General features: G+C 30.7%; 1 protein-coding gene and 1 long non-coding RNA gene across 8 annotated transcripts in view; one reads left to right on the forward strand and one right to left on the reverse strand.

The window, feature by feature from the left end:
• LOC144840312 (uncharacterized) overlaps positions 1-17,303 on the reverse strand; it is a 115,777-nt gene that overhangs the window by 70,497 nt on the left and 27,977 nt on the right. For 2 of the 7 annotated variants that reach the window (XR_013611894.1, XR_013611890.1), the window contains exon 2: positions 14,868-14,952. This is a non-coding gene — a long non-coding RNA (uncharacterized LOC144840312). Of the gene's footprint in view, positions 1-944; positions 1,247-11,171; positions 11,535-14,867; positions 15,114-15,822; positions 15,862-17,303 lie in introns of those variants that run through there. The other 5 variants (XR_013611902.1, XR_013611893.1, XR_013611898.1 and 2 more) reach the window with 5 other exon arrangements.
• LOC144840262 (homeobox protein Hox-B7-B-like) lies at positions 6,381-13,789 on the forward strand. Its single transcript, XM_078696021.1, has 2 exons — positions 6,381-6,953; positions 13,369-13,789. The coding sequence occupies exons 1-2, from the start codon at positions 6,434-6,436 to the stop codon at positions 13,641-13,643; spliced, it is 795 nt and encodes a 264-aa protein (XP_078552147.1). The 5' UTR covers positions 6,381-6,433; the 3' UTR covers positions 13,644-13,789.

A 17,303-nucleotide genomic window follows, 5' to 3' on the forward strand; every position in this document is an offset into this window, starting at 1 on the left:
TATTATATTTGATATTATAAAACATAGGCCTACCGTAATGTTTTGGTCTCCGCTCAATTTTGATTCACTTTGAAATATTTTTTTTCCTAAATCACATATTATTGAAACAAAATAAAAAATTTAGTAATTTTACTAAGTATTAAAAACAGCTTTGATTCACTTTGAAATATTTTTTTTCCTAAATCACATATTATTGAAACAAAATTAAAAATTTAGTAATTTTACTAAGTATTAAAAACAGCTTGAGGTTGAAATCGATGAAATAATTAATGGTTAAGAAAATGTACTAGCAAATAATCTGACTAAGTTATGTACATGTATTTTAAAATACTGAGACAGCTTAAAATTTCGCTCATTTTCCTCATATTTAGGCCTAGGTCAGAAAATAATATTATTTACTGTATTATGTGAAATGGGTCGGAGGCAATTTTTATAAATAAAAACGGAAAACGGATACTCATATACTCTTGGCTCAATGCACCTACAATATGATGTACATGTTTCAATTTGATTTTTAATATTATTCTATTATGTTTTAAGCTTGAATATTCTTATAACGGTGTAAAAATGTGATGACTTTGACAAAGGCAATGCAAGGCAATTTAAACAGTATTATGGTTTTAATTACTACCTAATATAAACATTAACATTTCATAGTAAACATAAGTTGAATCGTTCAGGTATTTTTGTTTTAGAGATCTGAGAATTTCCTAAACAATATTCTGTAAACTTTTTTTGTAAAGATGAATGAGAAAAGGCTTTTAAGAAAATTGAAACATTAGATGCATATTATTATTTATTATCAACAACGTTAAAATCAAAATCTACTAAAATGTACCAGTAAATACATAATTCATATTGAGTAACCTATTGGTCATTTATATCACGTGATGAAAACAGCCCCCTCTATATACTAATAACTTTTCTTCTGTTGAACACTAAAATAAATTGTTAATACCAGTAGTAGTACTTTTGTATTACTTTTTGCAATTATAATACTTGTGGAAAATGTACGATTATTCTCATGCCTTTGAACAATGTGCTACATGCTAGTATTATAATTGTTTCTGAAATATAACATCGTGTCGTACATCGGTGGACCTGTGAATAGTTGTCATCTCATGCTGTTCAGTAAGAAAACGACGAAGCGCTACAGTACGGTACGTTATTAAACAACTACACAGGTAATTCTCACTATTCTTCCAATATCAATTTGGTCGTAATTGAAGGAAACTACTGTCCATTGCTGAAAAATAAAAAATGTAGGCATAATTATAAATATTTTTACATTTAAGCGGATGTCAAGTTTCAAGTCTTTTGATTAGGCCTGGCATATATATTATTGCAGAGAATGTTAGGCGGATAGGACCATTATTGGTAGGCCTACAAGAATACAAAAATATTCACTTAAAAATATTATTCAGAGAATATGATCTCTCAATCTTACTATACAGTTTGATGTTAGTATTGGACATATTACATATTGGATTTTAGTGAATTACCTTAAAATAAATGGTATGATAGACCTGAACATTAATATAAATACATAAAAACAAACACTATAGTCTCACCTACATAATTTAACCATGGAGAAATTAGTTAACTTATTTCCCCATGATTTAGCAGATTTTAAGCATGATGTTTTATCCCAGGTGTGAAGTAAACGGTAAGGAAGATGTATCAATCCTTAATCTTGTTTAAGCCTGCTCCTCTAGGCTATGTACGTACAGTACCCATCTGTAGCTACATCACACTTAGCGGTATAAAGCTCTTTGATGTTGTCGTATTACTGATAAGGCATTTCCTTAAACCATAGAATTGTCAACAACACCATGAATTAATCATTAGCAGACAATTTGAACAATTAAACTGTATGTATCTATTTTGTTCCGTTTGTAATTTTCGCTGCGTGTGCCTTCGGGTTCCGGTTTTTTCTTCGATAATTTGCATTGTGTAGGCCTACCGTATATTATAGGATATATCGGCATCCTTACACGGCGAGTTGACAATACAAAACGTATAGGCCTACATAACAATTAAATAATATAATGATCTTATGGTTATAAAGTTATTATGTTATTTATATTTTCCGCGCCATTGACGGAATAGCAATAATACTGGCATTCATGTCTGGTGGTTATGCTTCATTGTTACAAAAAAGTAGCGCCGTACTCTTAATAGGTGCGTCCAAATTAGTCGACAATAAAAAAAAGAATAGAAATATTATTTGTACACACTATAATAAAAAAATAAACATATTGATCAAGTTGCACGGCAATGTACAATAGTTGTATAAGGCAAAATATTGTAAAGTTATTTGTGTTTGATTGTAGTGAACGCACTATTATGTCGAGTGTGCAGCTGATCATGTACGTTCAAATAACAGTACTATTACTAGTATAATGCTTTACAAGTATAACACTTACAATGAATACAGTTACACAATTAGAGGATTTACTTTATAAAACATCTGTTGGGCAACTGTTTTTTAAGTTGTTTTGTATATAATATAATGATTATTAAATAATAAAAACATTTCTAATGCGCTTTAAAAAGTCATGATCAGTGAATTCCATCAGAGTCAGACGGATCGGGCTAAATCTCTACGGATTAGGGCCTAAATAGGAATGTATTTTAAACATTGTAATTAATATAGGCCTAATTAAGGCTATATTAATCAACACATTGATATTGTGCGAAGCTTAACATAAGCTTAATGAATTGTATATTACTACTTTTATTGATAATTGTTTTCAGGTTTAAAAACCATCAGAATAAAGTATCATATATCATGAAATTGACATCATACCGATTCATTTTTCAAGCTTCACGTTTATAATTTTGTGTTTACAAATACCATGATCAACCCCCTAATAAATAGAAAGATGTTCTGTTGGGAAGCCGACCTAAACCGATATATCGTGCAAACACTTTCTCAATCTGTCTACAGTCCCGTTAAACAACAGAGTCGGTTCGTTTGAGAACAAGCTAAATGCCTTCCATGTACTAACCTCACTACGTCCAGTCGCTCACCCGTGGCTGCTAAATGGTCCATAAACTAGTATTTATGTGAAAGTTACAAGAATAATACCAATTATCATCACCGTAAATCAATTAAATTCGAAAATTATTTGACGTTTTACTACTACATTCGTTAACAATCTAAAATAGACCAATAATCATCGAAACTTATTGTGTCTAACGTTCGGTAATCTTTACATTACAAAGGTCATTTTGTTTTCAATAGGCCTACACTTTACATTATGTAAAAGAGAAAAATTAACCAAAAGTAGTTATGTTGGTATTTGCTTCTTTTGATAAAACATGAAGTTAAAAACTGATTATAAATTGATTTAAAAAATCTAAAGAGAAAAGAACCCAGGCAGAGGCTATTATTTAGATATTACACATTTCAGTAGGCTCAATTTATGTTAAAGTATAATACACTGGAACAAACAACATAAGTAAGTAGATTACATTAGTTCTTATTTAAAAAATAATTAAATATAAAGGAATATCTCGTTTTTAAATTATTTAATTGTATTATTTCACTTGAATTGAAACAGCATTTACATATCTTTATATAGCCTAATAATTCACCGTCTGATGTTCCTAAAGTTAATTAGTTGGGTCCAGATGAATTGATTCCATAGTACTGTTTTCTTTCTGAATATGAATTATTTAATTATCGAAAAATAACCTCTATTATAATAACTGTATTCAACATTCTATAAACTATATTCTTTTATAGTATTTATTAAGAAAATCAAACCAGATTACATTAGCATTGTTCAAATCATTCTGTAGATTCGAACACATACAATTTAAAAGAACAAATACATAACGAACAGATTATCGTAGACCCATACCATCTAACTTAGAACATTACAACGGCGCGATACAACAAGTATATTTATAAGAAGAAAGTAAGTATATAGGCCTATTGACTTTACACATTTTTATATAGTATTATTTAGTGGTATACCGTGTATACACTGTACATTGCATTCGAAGGTCAGTAATAATGTCTAAACAGTGTGAGTTAACATACTGCTACAGTTTGCAGTTGCCTAATATTTCAACACATTATCAAATGTTAGACTACATAATACGTTTGAAATCATCAATTAAATGTACTTTATTGAGATAATCGTTAAGTAGAGATTGTTTAATTCCAAATCATTTAATCAATTCGTTACATTTCAAACAATCATACAACAAGTCGATATGGTAATTATTTAAATAGCCCACAGAAAACTACAGAAATCACATCAAATAAATTATTATAAATTATTATATTGATATTTAAATTCATATAGAATATAAAATGTAATAGTTCAGTTCATGTAAAATGTATTCTCTACGTCTTCTACCGTAGAACACTAAACGCATTGGTTATAAACTAAAGACGGAGATAATTGAAGTTGACGATGTGTAAAGACAATTTACGATTAACAAAATTCGACTGGAAATTCATTTACAATTGAGAAATTGAACAAATACAATGTTTTGTAGACTTAAATTCAGTAAATAAGTAAAACATACAGATATTTATATTTTTCAAAATTACATTTTCAATATATTTGAAATATTAAATTGATAATGATGATAATTTAAGTTTCTTATTCTTTAATTTATAATTAAAGTAAGGGCTTACTGTAAAATGATTATATTTGTTCTATTATTTGTTTCGGATAAGTTCGCTGGTCTTAAACACAAGCAAAATTAGTTTATTAGGCCTACGGTATATACAGACTTGTATTACTGTATTTATAGTTAATTGCATTGCCGTAATTAATAATTACATTAATATTTAATTACATTGTATCGATGGTTCACATGAATATAGCAATTCATGTTACTTTGTTATAGGCCCTGTCATAAAAAATCCAAAGAGTAGCACTCTCTCCATTTTAAATGTTGCTGAACAGTGTGTTTCGGAATAAGTATACTTAGGCCTATACTATATAATACTATAGGTGTAACACGTGAGATGCAGTACGGTACTGTATCAATTGCATTACTGTACTTACATATACTTCATTTACTCAACTGCTTACTCAATTATATTTCGTATTTAGACAATAGCATTGATGTCTTTGTTTCTGTATTTCAAAATAAAGTTCAATAGAGTTGTCTGGTCTCTATATTTGGTGTTGCCTAATGGCCTAACAATAAAAAGACTATTTAAAATTAGCCCTTTGTGTTTTTTTAAATAACTTTTACTAAAATAAAAAATCTTATAACTAACAACTGAATATTAATGTAGGCTCCCTAAGATAACAAGACTACGGTGAAATAATACTGAAACCAATAACTTACATTTTAGCCAAGCCAAAGAGTGCACAAAGTTTGGGAATATTACCGGTGTGAACAGTATAAAAGAAAAGGTGTTAGGCCTATGTTATTGCTATTCACATCAAATACTAAATAAAATCAAATATACTTTTATTCATCATCGTTAATTATGATAAATAAATCAGACAAATTAGGTCGAAAAGGAGATGAAAAGGAAACACATAACAACTGCAAATGAGCTTGATAAAAGTGGGACTTGAAATTTACGAGAAAAAAGAAAAACAAAAGTATCTAAAAAGTATTTAAATGACTACGGCATTAAGCTTTTAAATATTTTGAGTCAAAGTAAACAAGTTTGTTCCACAATGTTACCAAACCGAAACAGTAATAATAATCACACATAACGGTATATTATATATATATATCTTTTTTTTATAGGCCTACAGTCCTAATCACAGTTTCTGTTGCTGATTTTGTGCAATCATTTTAACAATTGATAATATACGGTCATTGCTGTTACTGATTTTGTGCAATAACTTTAATATCAGATACGAGTTTTGCGTTTTTTCATCATTATGTATTACGGTATTGCCATTACTGTGATATATATTTTTTTTTTATTCTGTGATAAATGATAGGCCTAATTTATGTTATTGACAAAAAGGCTAATATTTAATTTTCCCCATCATTTAAGGGCATTTTTATTTCGTATTATAATATCTTAGTATGTTCTTGTTATACAACCATTAGGCCAAGTAGTAGTTGAAAACGTATTGACTACCCGTATATCAATTATTGTTTACATTTACTTCGTTAGGAATAAGATTACTCTCTCGAAAGCTAAATTGTCTTTTGTTGATGATGCGACTAATATGCGATTTCCACATGTTTGTAAATAGCCGAGACTAGCAATTTATCAAATCCATTAAGAATGTCATTTTATCATATTCTCCACTTTGCAGAGCATTAAGTGAACGCTGATTGGCTGATAACACTCCCCAAGTCTTGATAGGTGCAAACGCCAGGGTGCGTCCTGTATGAAGCGAGGAACGAGGAGCACAGGTAGTAAATCCGCTAAATCTCCTCGAAGAGAGTCATAAAACCTGCGAAACGAGGTCACAAATCAATCGCCTAGATGACTTCATACTTTTTGAACTCACTATTTACTAAATACCAGCCGGGAGAATCTTGGTATCCTAGCGGTTTTGACCCGGTTCCTCCGCAAAAGAACAGAACCTACGATACGACGGGATTTAATTTCGTCAGTGCCGCCGCTACTTACGGAAGTTATGAATGCACCGGTTCTACACCGATCGTACCTAGTGTAAATCCCACCTCCCTCCCTGGATCCTACGGGTATCCAGCCTGTGCGTTTTCTCAGAATTACAGTCAAGCTAGCTACCAGGAACATTACGGGAACGGGTACACTGGTAACTTCGCGCCCCCAGCTTACAGCTGTAGTTGGATACCGAAGCCCGGCGAAGCAGGGAGGATTAGAACAAGTGGGGGAAATTCATGGATGGCATTTGAAAAGAACAATAACTATGAACCATCAGACAGAAAAGATGACAATATTTTAAGTACAAAAGAAAGAACAGAAGATGAACTTCAGCCTCAGTACAAAGGACCCGTCTATAATTGGATGAAAATACCAGGTGAGATACAGCATTATACTGTATTTGTTTTTATATCTTTTGTGTAAACGCATCGGTAATATAGTTAGTTTCAATATATACTGCAATATTACAGCAATTTATTTTAATTGATGAGGTATATTTTAACTGATTGAAGTATTAAGACAAATTGAAGTATTTTATGAATTATATTAATCTTTAATATTTTAGTATAATTTACGAATTAGGCCCTCATTAATTGGTACCGTATCGTACATTAAATATAAATATCCATTATTTATGATCAAATAATATTATATTAAACTTAAAAAGTGATGGGAATTATTCATTAATAAAGGCATATGATTCGTACTGGATTATTTTCGATACAGCAAGGAAGAGTCTTTCCTGAATACAGCATATACTGTATAACCATGGAGGAAATACTGTATAACAGGGCTCGATACAAAGATACCCACCACAGTTGCTGTTGATATTTATACTTATAGGCCTACACAATGTTGGTGGGCGATTTTTTTCATTTACAAAAAAAACCCATTATGCCTTATTCAGTGTTATTCTACATCACTAAACCAAAAGTTAACAAATACATTTTTAATGTACTGCATTATTTGAAATACTCCTTATGACTATGTATATTTGAAAATGTTCGCTTGAGTGTAATGTTTACCTTATAGGCATATTTGTATATAATTAAATAGTCCCAAAACATTGTCACTGGAATTAGGTTAAACTAAAACTTTGGTTTAGCATTAAATCATTCTTAATTAACAACTGGACACCGTACTGCTTAGAATCCGAACTAGAATTCGCTTACTATTTTAATTGCATTATAAGAAGGGTAATAAAATCCACGTTACGTGCAGTATTCAATAATACTATGCTATTATCCATATTAAAATATATTTATAGCTTTATATTACCTAACAATAATGTTAGGCCTACATACAAAGTTAAAATATCTGTGGAGGACAATCGGTGCGTTAAATGTCACCACATGTGTTAAAATTGAATTAGGCTTCGAAGAACCATGAATTCTTCCATGAAAAACATACTATACTCTACCGAAATTATATGTGAAATTTATTTGTTATTTAGTCACACTACACAAGATTATAAACTAAAAAATGTTAAATCATTAATTATTATTGTACGAATATCGATGATAGCTTACAAGAAGGTAAAATTAAATAACAGTTACAGCAGAAAAATTAATATGGGCATACAAGTAACAGCTTTACAGTAAGAAACCTAAGTTTAGGTATAATTTAAAAAGATCCAATAATTTAATAACGAACGACACAATAGCAAGCTTGACAATATGATTTATATACAATAAGATTTTTTTTTAGTTCTACAGTAATTGCATTATCGATTTATTTAGATGAATTAAGACACTTTGATTTGACAATTTACAAGTTTTTTTTATATATAAAAAAACAACACTGTGTGCAGCTATCATCCAATTCTTAGTGTTAGGTCTGTATCTCAAACTTATGATACTCAAATATAAACTCAAATATATATCAAACTATGCCAAGCACCATAGGATATTTCCATAAATGTATGCAGAATCTTGTTGCATCACGACTATGTTAAGAGTTAGGTTAGAGTATATTATATTATTGGGGCGATACTTGTGAAACCACGGTATTTTCCTATGATAAACTGGAGAAATTTAGATACAGGTAGGCCTTATCGAGAATCGGATAACAATCAGGGCAATGTTGAACTTATTTCTTCGTGGTCGAATAGCTTACTGAATGGCCAATACAGCATAGTTTTCATTAGAATTAGTATATACATATTCAGTAGTGTTACGATCCGATTAAAAGCTTTACATTTTCTTAATGATGCGGACACATGTAAACTGACAAACGTCCAATTAGTAAACTATCAAAATAAGATAATATTCGGTTTCGGTTACATGGTACTTTGTATCATCATCATACGGTATATGGTATTAACTCATCAAGAATAACTTTTTGTTTACAACATTATTAAATATATACATTAGAAAATGTTTATTGTCGTCTTTTAAAAGCACCTATCACTCAATGTTCTATCATTCTATTTATACCATTTTTGATGATTCACCTACTATAACTATTGTTCATAAATAAATGCACTTTATTAAATTACTATTACTTATTGTATTATTATGTTATATGTAGACGGAAGTGACGTAGTTTTCATCTTAACGATGTTATAAAAATATCACTCTATAGAATAGAAACACTGAAAATATCAGCTATTTTCAGTGTTTCTATCTTTATCATTTTTCGTTAAAAATCAAGTTCCACATACATGCCCTCAAACCGTTCAATTATAAAACTATTAGTTCCAGAATACGGTACATATATTTATATAATAGATAAGTACCGTATTGTGGAACTAATAGTGTATATTTATACATTATAAAACAGTGTTTATATTTTAAACAGTACATAATGAAAATACGTTTAGTTATTTTTTTATGCAATATGATTGTAAGTCTATTGCATTCCAGTAACGAAATGATTCGAATCAATGGTCAAATGTGACACACTGGGGAGATGTTGAAAAGACCGACAGTTGCTCTTAAACATATCGTAAAATAGTCAAAGTGTCTCTGGCAATTGCCAACACAAGCGTCAATTGATAGGCAATTCCTAAAATTAAAATAAAAACAACTATAAATCATCGTACGTTACGGTACGCTTACTTGAATATTAAAATGATGACTTACATATTCATATTTAAATATGAATATTCATTAGCGGTAGTACTTTATTTTGTTTGTATCATGGAAGAATTATTATTAATTTCTTCTATTTTAAAGGCATTGATTAATATTCGGCTATTTACTAACTAAAGATGAGGTAGTAACTGTCATTCCGAATTAGAAACATCATAGACATTTTCTAAATTAGGCCTAATGCTTAGAAATTTGCATAAATTACCATATATTCCCAAATATGGAACATCACTATATATATATGTATGTTATCTATTTTATCTTATCTCTAGTACTCTATAATTGCATTATCGGATGTTATTCTAAATTCATATTTAATAATAATCACCGTATGAAATTATTTACCACCATTCATAATAACTAATAATCTACAGATCTGTCACAATTATTGTATTATATTAATTCCAATTAATATTTTGAATATGATGAACATAATAATTTCAGTTCCTAATAGGACTATTGTTATTAAATAAAATAGGAAATCGAATAAGTGGGGTAACGGAAGATTTGATAGAATTATCGAACGCCTATTTTGGATCATAATTTCACACGTATTGCCAACTTGACAAGGGTCCATAGAGAATTAAGAAAATGAATTATACATTTTGATATGAAGGGCCAATTCATTTTTAGAGGTCAGGTTCAGCAAAAGACAATCGGGATAGGTAGTAAGTTGTTGGTCTACGGTACAAAAGTTCATGAAAAACCGATATGTTTTCATTTTCTCCGGTGAATATCAAGAAAATTGATGGCTTTTAGTCAGACTTTCAAGTGAAGGTTAAGTTATAAAACATATGATTGGGATTGATATTTGGACAACCACTGATTGTTAATTATTAGTAGTATTGTCTATAAATATATAGACTATGTCTGAATATGTGAGTGAACAGTTACTGCAACGAAAGTTGTTTAAAACTATGGAACGTTCGTGGGTTACGGAATAAATTTACAAAATAACTAAAATATTATAGGCCTATAATCAATTTTATCATTTATAATAAACGAATCTGAATTGTTGCAAAAAAGTGTTTTAGCTTAGGTTTAACATTTGAGTCAGCGAATTTAATAATATACAGATAAAGATTATAGAGAAATCAAAACATTGAGATGAGATGTAAACAGAAATAACGGTAATAATAACTGATGAGTGTTTTGTAGAAGTCTTTAATATCTAGAACTTATAATTGGCAATGCTAAACTGTGTATACTCTTTTGATATTATTTCAAAACTATAGTTTATGGAGGGAAAGAAGACGTCGTATTCAATTTTGAGTATTTTGATGTATTGGCACCCTATATAGTTTATATATAATATTGTTAAATTTACATTAAATTATTGTCACGCTTCCGGCTGATATTGGTCCCTGGTGGTAGAAAGGTTGACTCGAAAATAGGTTGGAAATTATGTAGTAAATATATATAATGGTAAATTGATCTGCCTCCACTCTATAGAATAGAAAGAACATTAGCAATATTATTCAATTTATTTTTATAATTTTTTATTAACCATCCTCTCATCATCATGGTTCTCAAAGAGTTAAAAGATATGGAAAGCATATTTTATACAAACATCATTATCATTCTTTTTGGAACTATTGTGTAAAATACATCCAAAGTCTTATACAACAATTTGAGGTTTCACAAAATAATGATTTCAGATAGGTGTTGCTTCTGTTTTCTTTGATTTCTAACTTCAGATGATTAGGCTAACCGAAACCGATGCACTGTTCACTTTCACTTGCGTTTGCTACCAATTTATCTTGTCGCTTCTTTCTTTGAAGTTTGACCAGGTACGCAAAACATGGGCCCTGTCTGGGGGACTGGACACTGTTTTGATTTCTCTTATTATTGTTCTCATTCTAGACCTAATGATTTAGAAAGAATGTATAAAAGACGTGTTTATTTTACAGTTGGGAACCGCAAGATTATCTATCCTTGAAGGAACACTAAGCAAACTAATTTTTCATTTATAAAGACCCATTGCCTTCAGATGTTACAGACAAATCTGTCTGTTAACGGGTAACTATTCCTTTACGTTGCCGACTATCAGCGAAAACCCTGGTAGTTGTTTTCTTACGTCTAAACACGAATGAAATAGATGTTTAATTAAACATAAAGCAGAATAAGTATACTTTAGTTTGTAATGTCCAGTCAAAGGTATCCCTAGTTATTTTTGGATACATTATCTTAAACTTAAGTTTAACCATTGTGAGTCAAAATTAACAAAATTAATGAAACCAAAATTCACATAATAATGTTGTATAAAAGGAGCAAGATTTGTTAAATTTCACGGTTAAAGATTTAGGAACATTTTAAAAATCTTAAATCATCGACTTAAGATCAAAATCAATTTTCAAATTAAAACAAACGAGAAAAGAAAATGAAATATGCTATTTTTAGTTTTATAAGATAGGCCAAAGAGCCATCGTACTAATTATACACGTTTCTGTGTAGGAATAAGGAAAATAAAGTAGTGTGAGCCTATGGTTACTTTACAATTACTTACGTTCAAGTTTGGAAGGCGTGCGCTATTATACGGTTACTAAAATTTCAATAAATAGTGTTTTAACTTTTTAAGAATTTTACCGGTAGTTTTTCCGCTGTTCCGAAATATAGAAAGTTTCAAGAACGTAATAGATTTATAAACAATCTCACGGTAACTTTCATGAGTTAGGCTCAAGGAAAACATAATTCCAGACATTATCCTTCGGTAACAGCGGGTAGATTAAAGGAGGACCAGGAATGACAAGGATACGGCACTTTTGAAGTGTCAAACTTGTTCACGGATACATTCCAGTATGGAAAAATGTACTTTTACCTTTCACTGAAATTCTCCCAAAATAAGGAAGAAAAAATAATAATAAGGGTCACGTTAATTTTCTACAAAGTGCCTATATTCTGCCCACGGCAGCGTAAATATATAGTTATATAACTTAGGGCCGTATAGTTGAGTACATCGGGAAAAAATGTATGCCAACGGGCCAAAAATGAACACATTATAAAATAAGGCCTTATCTGCTACCATTAGAGATAACTAGCTATATTTAAATTTGAAAATTTGCAAATTGATTATTCATATTCGATGCTCGTATTAAGTATTTTTAAAACTCGATTACTTGGGTCTGAGACAATGGTCTCACATCCAATTGCAAGGTGCTCGGTTCAATTCTATGCTGAGTGGAATTTCTATAGGTTTTCCACTTAATTAATTTATTTCATGTAGTTATTTCAACAATATGTAACGAGGGTGGTCCATCCAGCTGAGGCTTATCATTATGGTTCCTTCTCTCATAGTTTTAAATTAAAATATTCTGATCTTATACATTTGAACAATACGTATTTTCAGGGGATTCCCTTTTGTATAGATTTAAAAAAATAGATATAGGTAGATAGATATTACGCATGGTTCTCATAATAGGATTATAGATACAAATACGCTTTCAATATTGTACTGTGTACATTCAAGCCTGAGTACAACAATAGTGTAGGCCCTAATGCCGTAAACCATGTTATGCAATATGTAACGTCATTACAGTACGGAATGAAATTATAATGTTTAAATTCCGAACGTCAGTAATTAAAATTATACTCAAACGTTTTTCTTACGATATTTGACATACACAGTAGACTACTGTATATGTGAAATAAAATATAGGCCTATAAACAATATTTTATTTATTTTAAATTTTTAAATTGTAGGTACGTCAATGATTGGCACGGACAAGAAACGTGGACGTCAGACATACACACGTTACCAAACACTGGAATTAGAAAAAGAATTTCATTTTAATCGTTATTTAACGAGACGAAGAAGAATCGAAATTGCACAAGCTGTTTGTCTATCAGAACGTCAGATTAAAATTTGGTTTCAGAACAGAAGGATGAAAGCAAAGAAAGAAACATCGAGAGACGACGCAGAAGAGGATTCGCCGGGATCCACGGCTTCAGGAGACGAACATGATGATGACGAATGAAGGGATTCTACTGTAGTGAGGAAAATCTCATTGACGTATTAAGAACAGAGTTCGTTCAATTTATGGACTAAAATAGCATTAAATCAATTAAACAATATTATACCAAAGATGCTTTCAAAATGTGATGTGTCAAAATTGAATACGAAATAAATAGCATTATCTTGTAAATGGATGGGTGCTGATTGAACGGGACTTGGGGTGATGGTTTTCGACTGAATAGGCTCTGTCTACACAATCAAACTTTATATGATGTGCCCATATATGGACATAACGTCATATCACTACCATATTTGGGCATCACTACCACATTTTGGCACATCACACCTTTTTTTGTCAAACTCGTTTGATAGTGTAGACAAAGCTTAAGCGGTAATCGTATTTAATTAATATATTTAAAGTATAACAATCCACACATTTGAATGTGTTCTCTTGAAACCAAAAGTAGCCTAGCTCTGTCACATTCGTAAACCATCTATACCTTGACAAATAGTAGAATATATAGGCTTAGCCTACATCAGTATTAATTAAATACAGAGATCACTGATGCCGTCTACCATTGCTGCAGTTGAATAGGAGCGTACAGTATGTAGCTCTAAAACATACACGAAATATAGAATACTACTATTGTACGATTTCACGCCTGTAAATTATGTATATATTATATTTTCCCTATTGTATTCGCAGCAAACGAATTATTTGATTCAACATAACAATTGAATAGTTTTTTTAGAATAAATTTATTTTGTTATTTATATAGTATATTTTAGCTAATTATGTTTTATTATAAAATGATTTTATGCAACATTTATATTGTGCATGCATGTTATACTGTACTATGAATTATTTTCAATTACTGTATTATCATTCATAGTCGGAGGGGCCTAACTCGATCTTTAAGAAAACAACACAAGAGGCTAGCATTGTGTTGTGGTTGGACGCAGCTTAACTGTAGATTATTTATGTAGATTATTATTTGAAATTTTTATTAATTGTGCGCATCATCATACATTTGATCAATCCCTTGGCCCACATGCAGGCACGGCCACCTGTAGCTAGTCACTTAATACACCGACCGTATGTGGGTAGGAAGCCAAGCCAGGACGAGGAATCCCACTACGATTGGGTCTGCCTCTAAACTTTCTGTAAAATACTGTAAATATTGCTAAGAGTTTCGATTTATTAATTGTTGAAGAGTCATTTGTATTGTAAATAAATGCTACTCACCATGACAGAACAAAAGCAGTCGGTGTGACTTATATTCCTTGTATCTAAATAATCAACATTTGCTTCCTTTGTCATGGTTTCCATCCTAGACGAAATAGCACATAAAAATCCAGTCATCTGGTAATAACCAATATAGATAAGAGACATGATTTTCATTAATCCGAATATAAAGCATTTGAATCCATTATTGGTATAAACATGAACTTGATATTCAACTCCCGTTCAACTGTCTTCCTCAACACTGACAACAACCACAGCAGTAAGACTAATTGATATGTAAATTAGGCTATGTACAAAAATATTTCATTCGAAACATACCCTCTAACGTGTTAAGATTCTTACGTATCTACATGCATACGCAACGAAGAACAATGGACCTATAAAGTATAGGTCCATGATAATGATGATGGTAATGACGATGACGATAAGATTAGATAACAACAATGATTATGACATCATGATTTGTTGGTCGGTTTTTGCTAAATGATGTTGATGGAAATGTAACGATACTTTGTTTTGTATTAAAAATAGGATAAACTCATGAAAATGTCTTATTATTTATACTGTTAGTACAGTACGTTACATTGTTGAGTACAGTTATACTACAGTTACACTAAAACCATATCTCTCCCATATAGACCGTACCGTATCCTACGCACGGATTTTATTTATGGAAAAACGGAATACAGCGTTATCTTTAAATCAGTGATTACAATTGACACAGATCTGAACACATGTTCTCTACTTCATGTAAATTGCGTTTAACGCTATGATAGCAAACAAAAACACATGGGGTCATAGAGAAACACAAGTAACATTTGTAATGCTTCCTTTTTACATAAACACCGACTGACAGGAAGACATAATAGAGAAGGGGTACCACGGGTGATTGTTAAAAAATGGTAATCAGTATTGCAAATCATAATCTTGTTACATTATCATAATTATTGTTTACCTTATTGTGAAATTGGTTCGCCAGGTAATTAGGTTAATTTATCTTCTGTGGATTGAAGAATAACTCGTTTGTAAATGCAATCAGAAATTGTGCAGATACGTACCCCATCCTATCCCAGACAGACGATAACCGCACGTACCCATTTTCGTTATTATTACGTATGAGACTCATTAATTATTAACACTGAGCACATGGCGTGTGGAATTATGTCATTTGTATTTCAATGTACTGTATAATGTTGTATTATACAGAAAATTGAAGTACAAATAATGTCTATACAGTGTATATAATAATAGACATTATTGCTCTCGGACTGTGTATGAAACACAAATACAATCCAAACAGAAAAGTAGAGCAAATAGTGAGGTAACATTGCATAAATATGATGCCTTTATATGTGTAGTACATTAACACATCTTTACTAATATAGGCCTAATGACAATGTATAATACAACCAGCTCCATGATACAACTACAGGAGGAGGCCTAGAAAATCTCGGCCAAGTTTACCAAGGTTGACAGATCTGAGCTACAGAAGTTTACGACGTACACGTCGTAGGAATTACCCGCTACAAGAGTATCATCGAGGCGGAGCATACATCATTATTCAAGCAAAACTACTAGGCCTACCATGGCCTACAAGTTCATCAATGAAATATGAACGCAATAAGAAAAATAATTTTGATGAATTAGTTTCAGACCAATGGAATTTGAGAATAAATTAGGATCAGGAAGTCTGTATTTGTATTTTTCGACATACATATTTTTTTTTCAATTGTTTTGTCCAAATGTTTAAAACAGAATTAATCATATAAAACACAATATGTATTATACATAATTAATCATACCTTCATGTAAAAGTATAAACAATTATGCTTATTATTTTATATAAATGTATCGATGTCACACACATGGGATCTTGTAGGGCTTCAATTTAATTCAAAGTGACATCCCTATGCTATGTTGACTGAAATAATTATTAGGAGTTTATCTGGATGTCATAATTGTCTCCTTCTTACTAATTAAATTCAAGCAGGACCTATAAAAAACGTATTTCATTAGTGTTATATAACATAGGCCTACAATTTGTATATTTTATGTTTTACCAACCACAAAATCAATGGTAAACATTGAGAGAAAATAGTTTGCGCTAGCCAAAAAATATATTTTTATATAAAAACTATCATGATTGTAACATATAACTTAATAATAACTATAAATTAATTCTGTTTAGTGTTTTTTAAAAATACAATACTGAATAGTCCTACTTTGTTATGCGCTTTTAGAAACGGTGCATAAGACACTGCTAGATATACAGAGGGAAAAGGAACATTACAAGATACAGACAGAGCTACTGAGAACATACAAACGGGTAAAAACAATACAAGATGTTTTTTAAAGTGATAATAACAACATTTATTCAACATCAACAGACAGTTTACAAAGTTTATGGTCAAGACACACAGAAGCCAAAATGGCTTG

This window comes from Antedon bifida, chromosome 1 (assembly GCF_963402885.1).
Source record: "Antedon bifida chromosome 1, ecAntBifi1.1, whole genome shotgun sequence".
NCBI lineage: Eukaryota > Metazoa > Echinodermata > Crinoidea > Comatulida > Antedonidae > Antedon > Antedon bifida.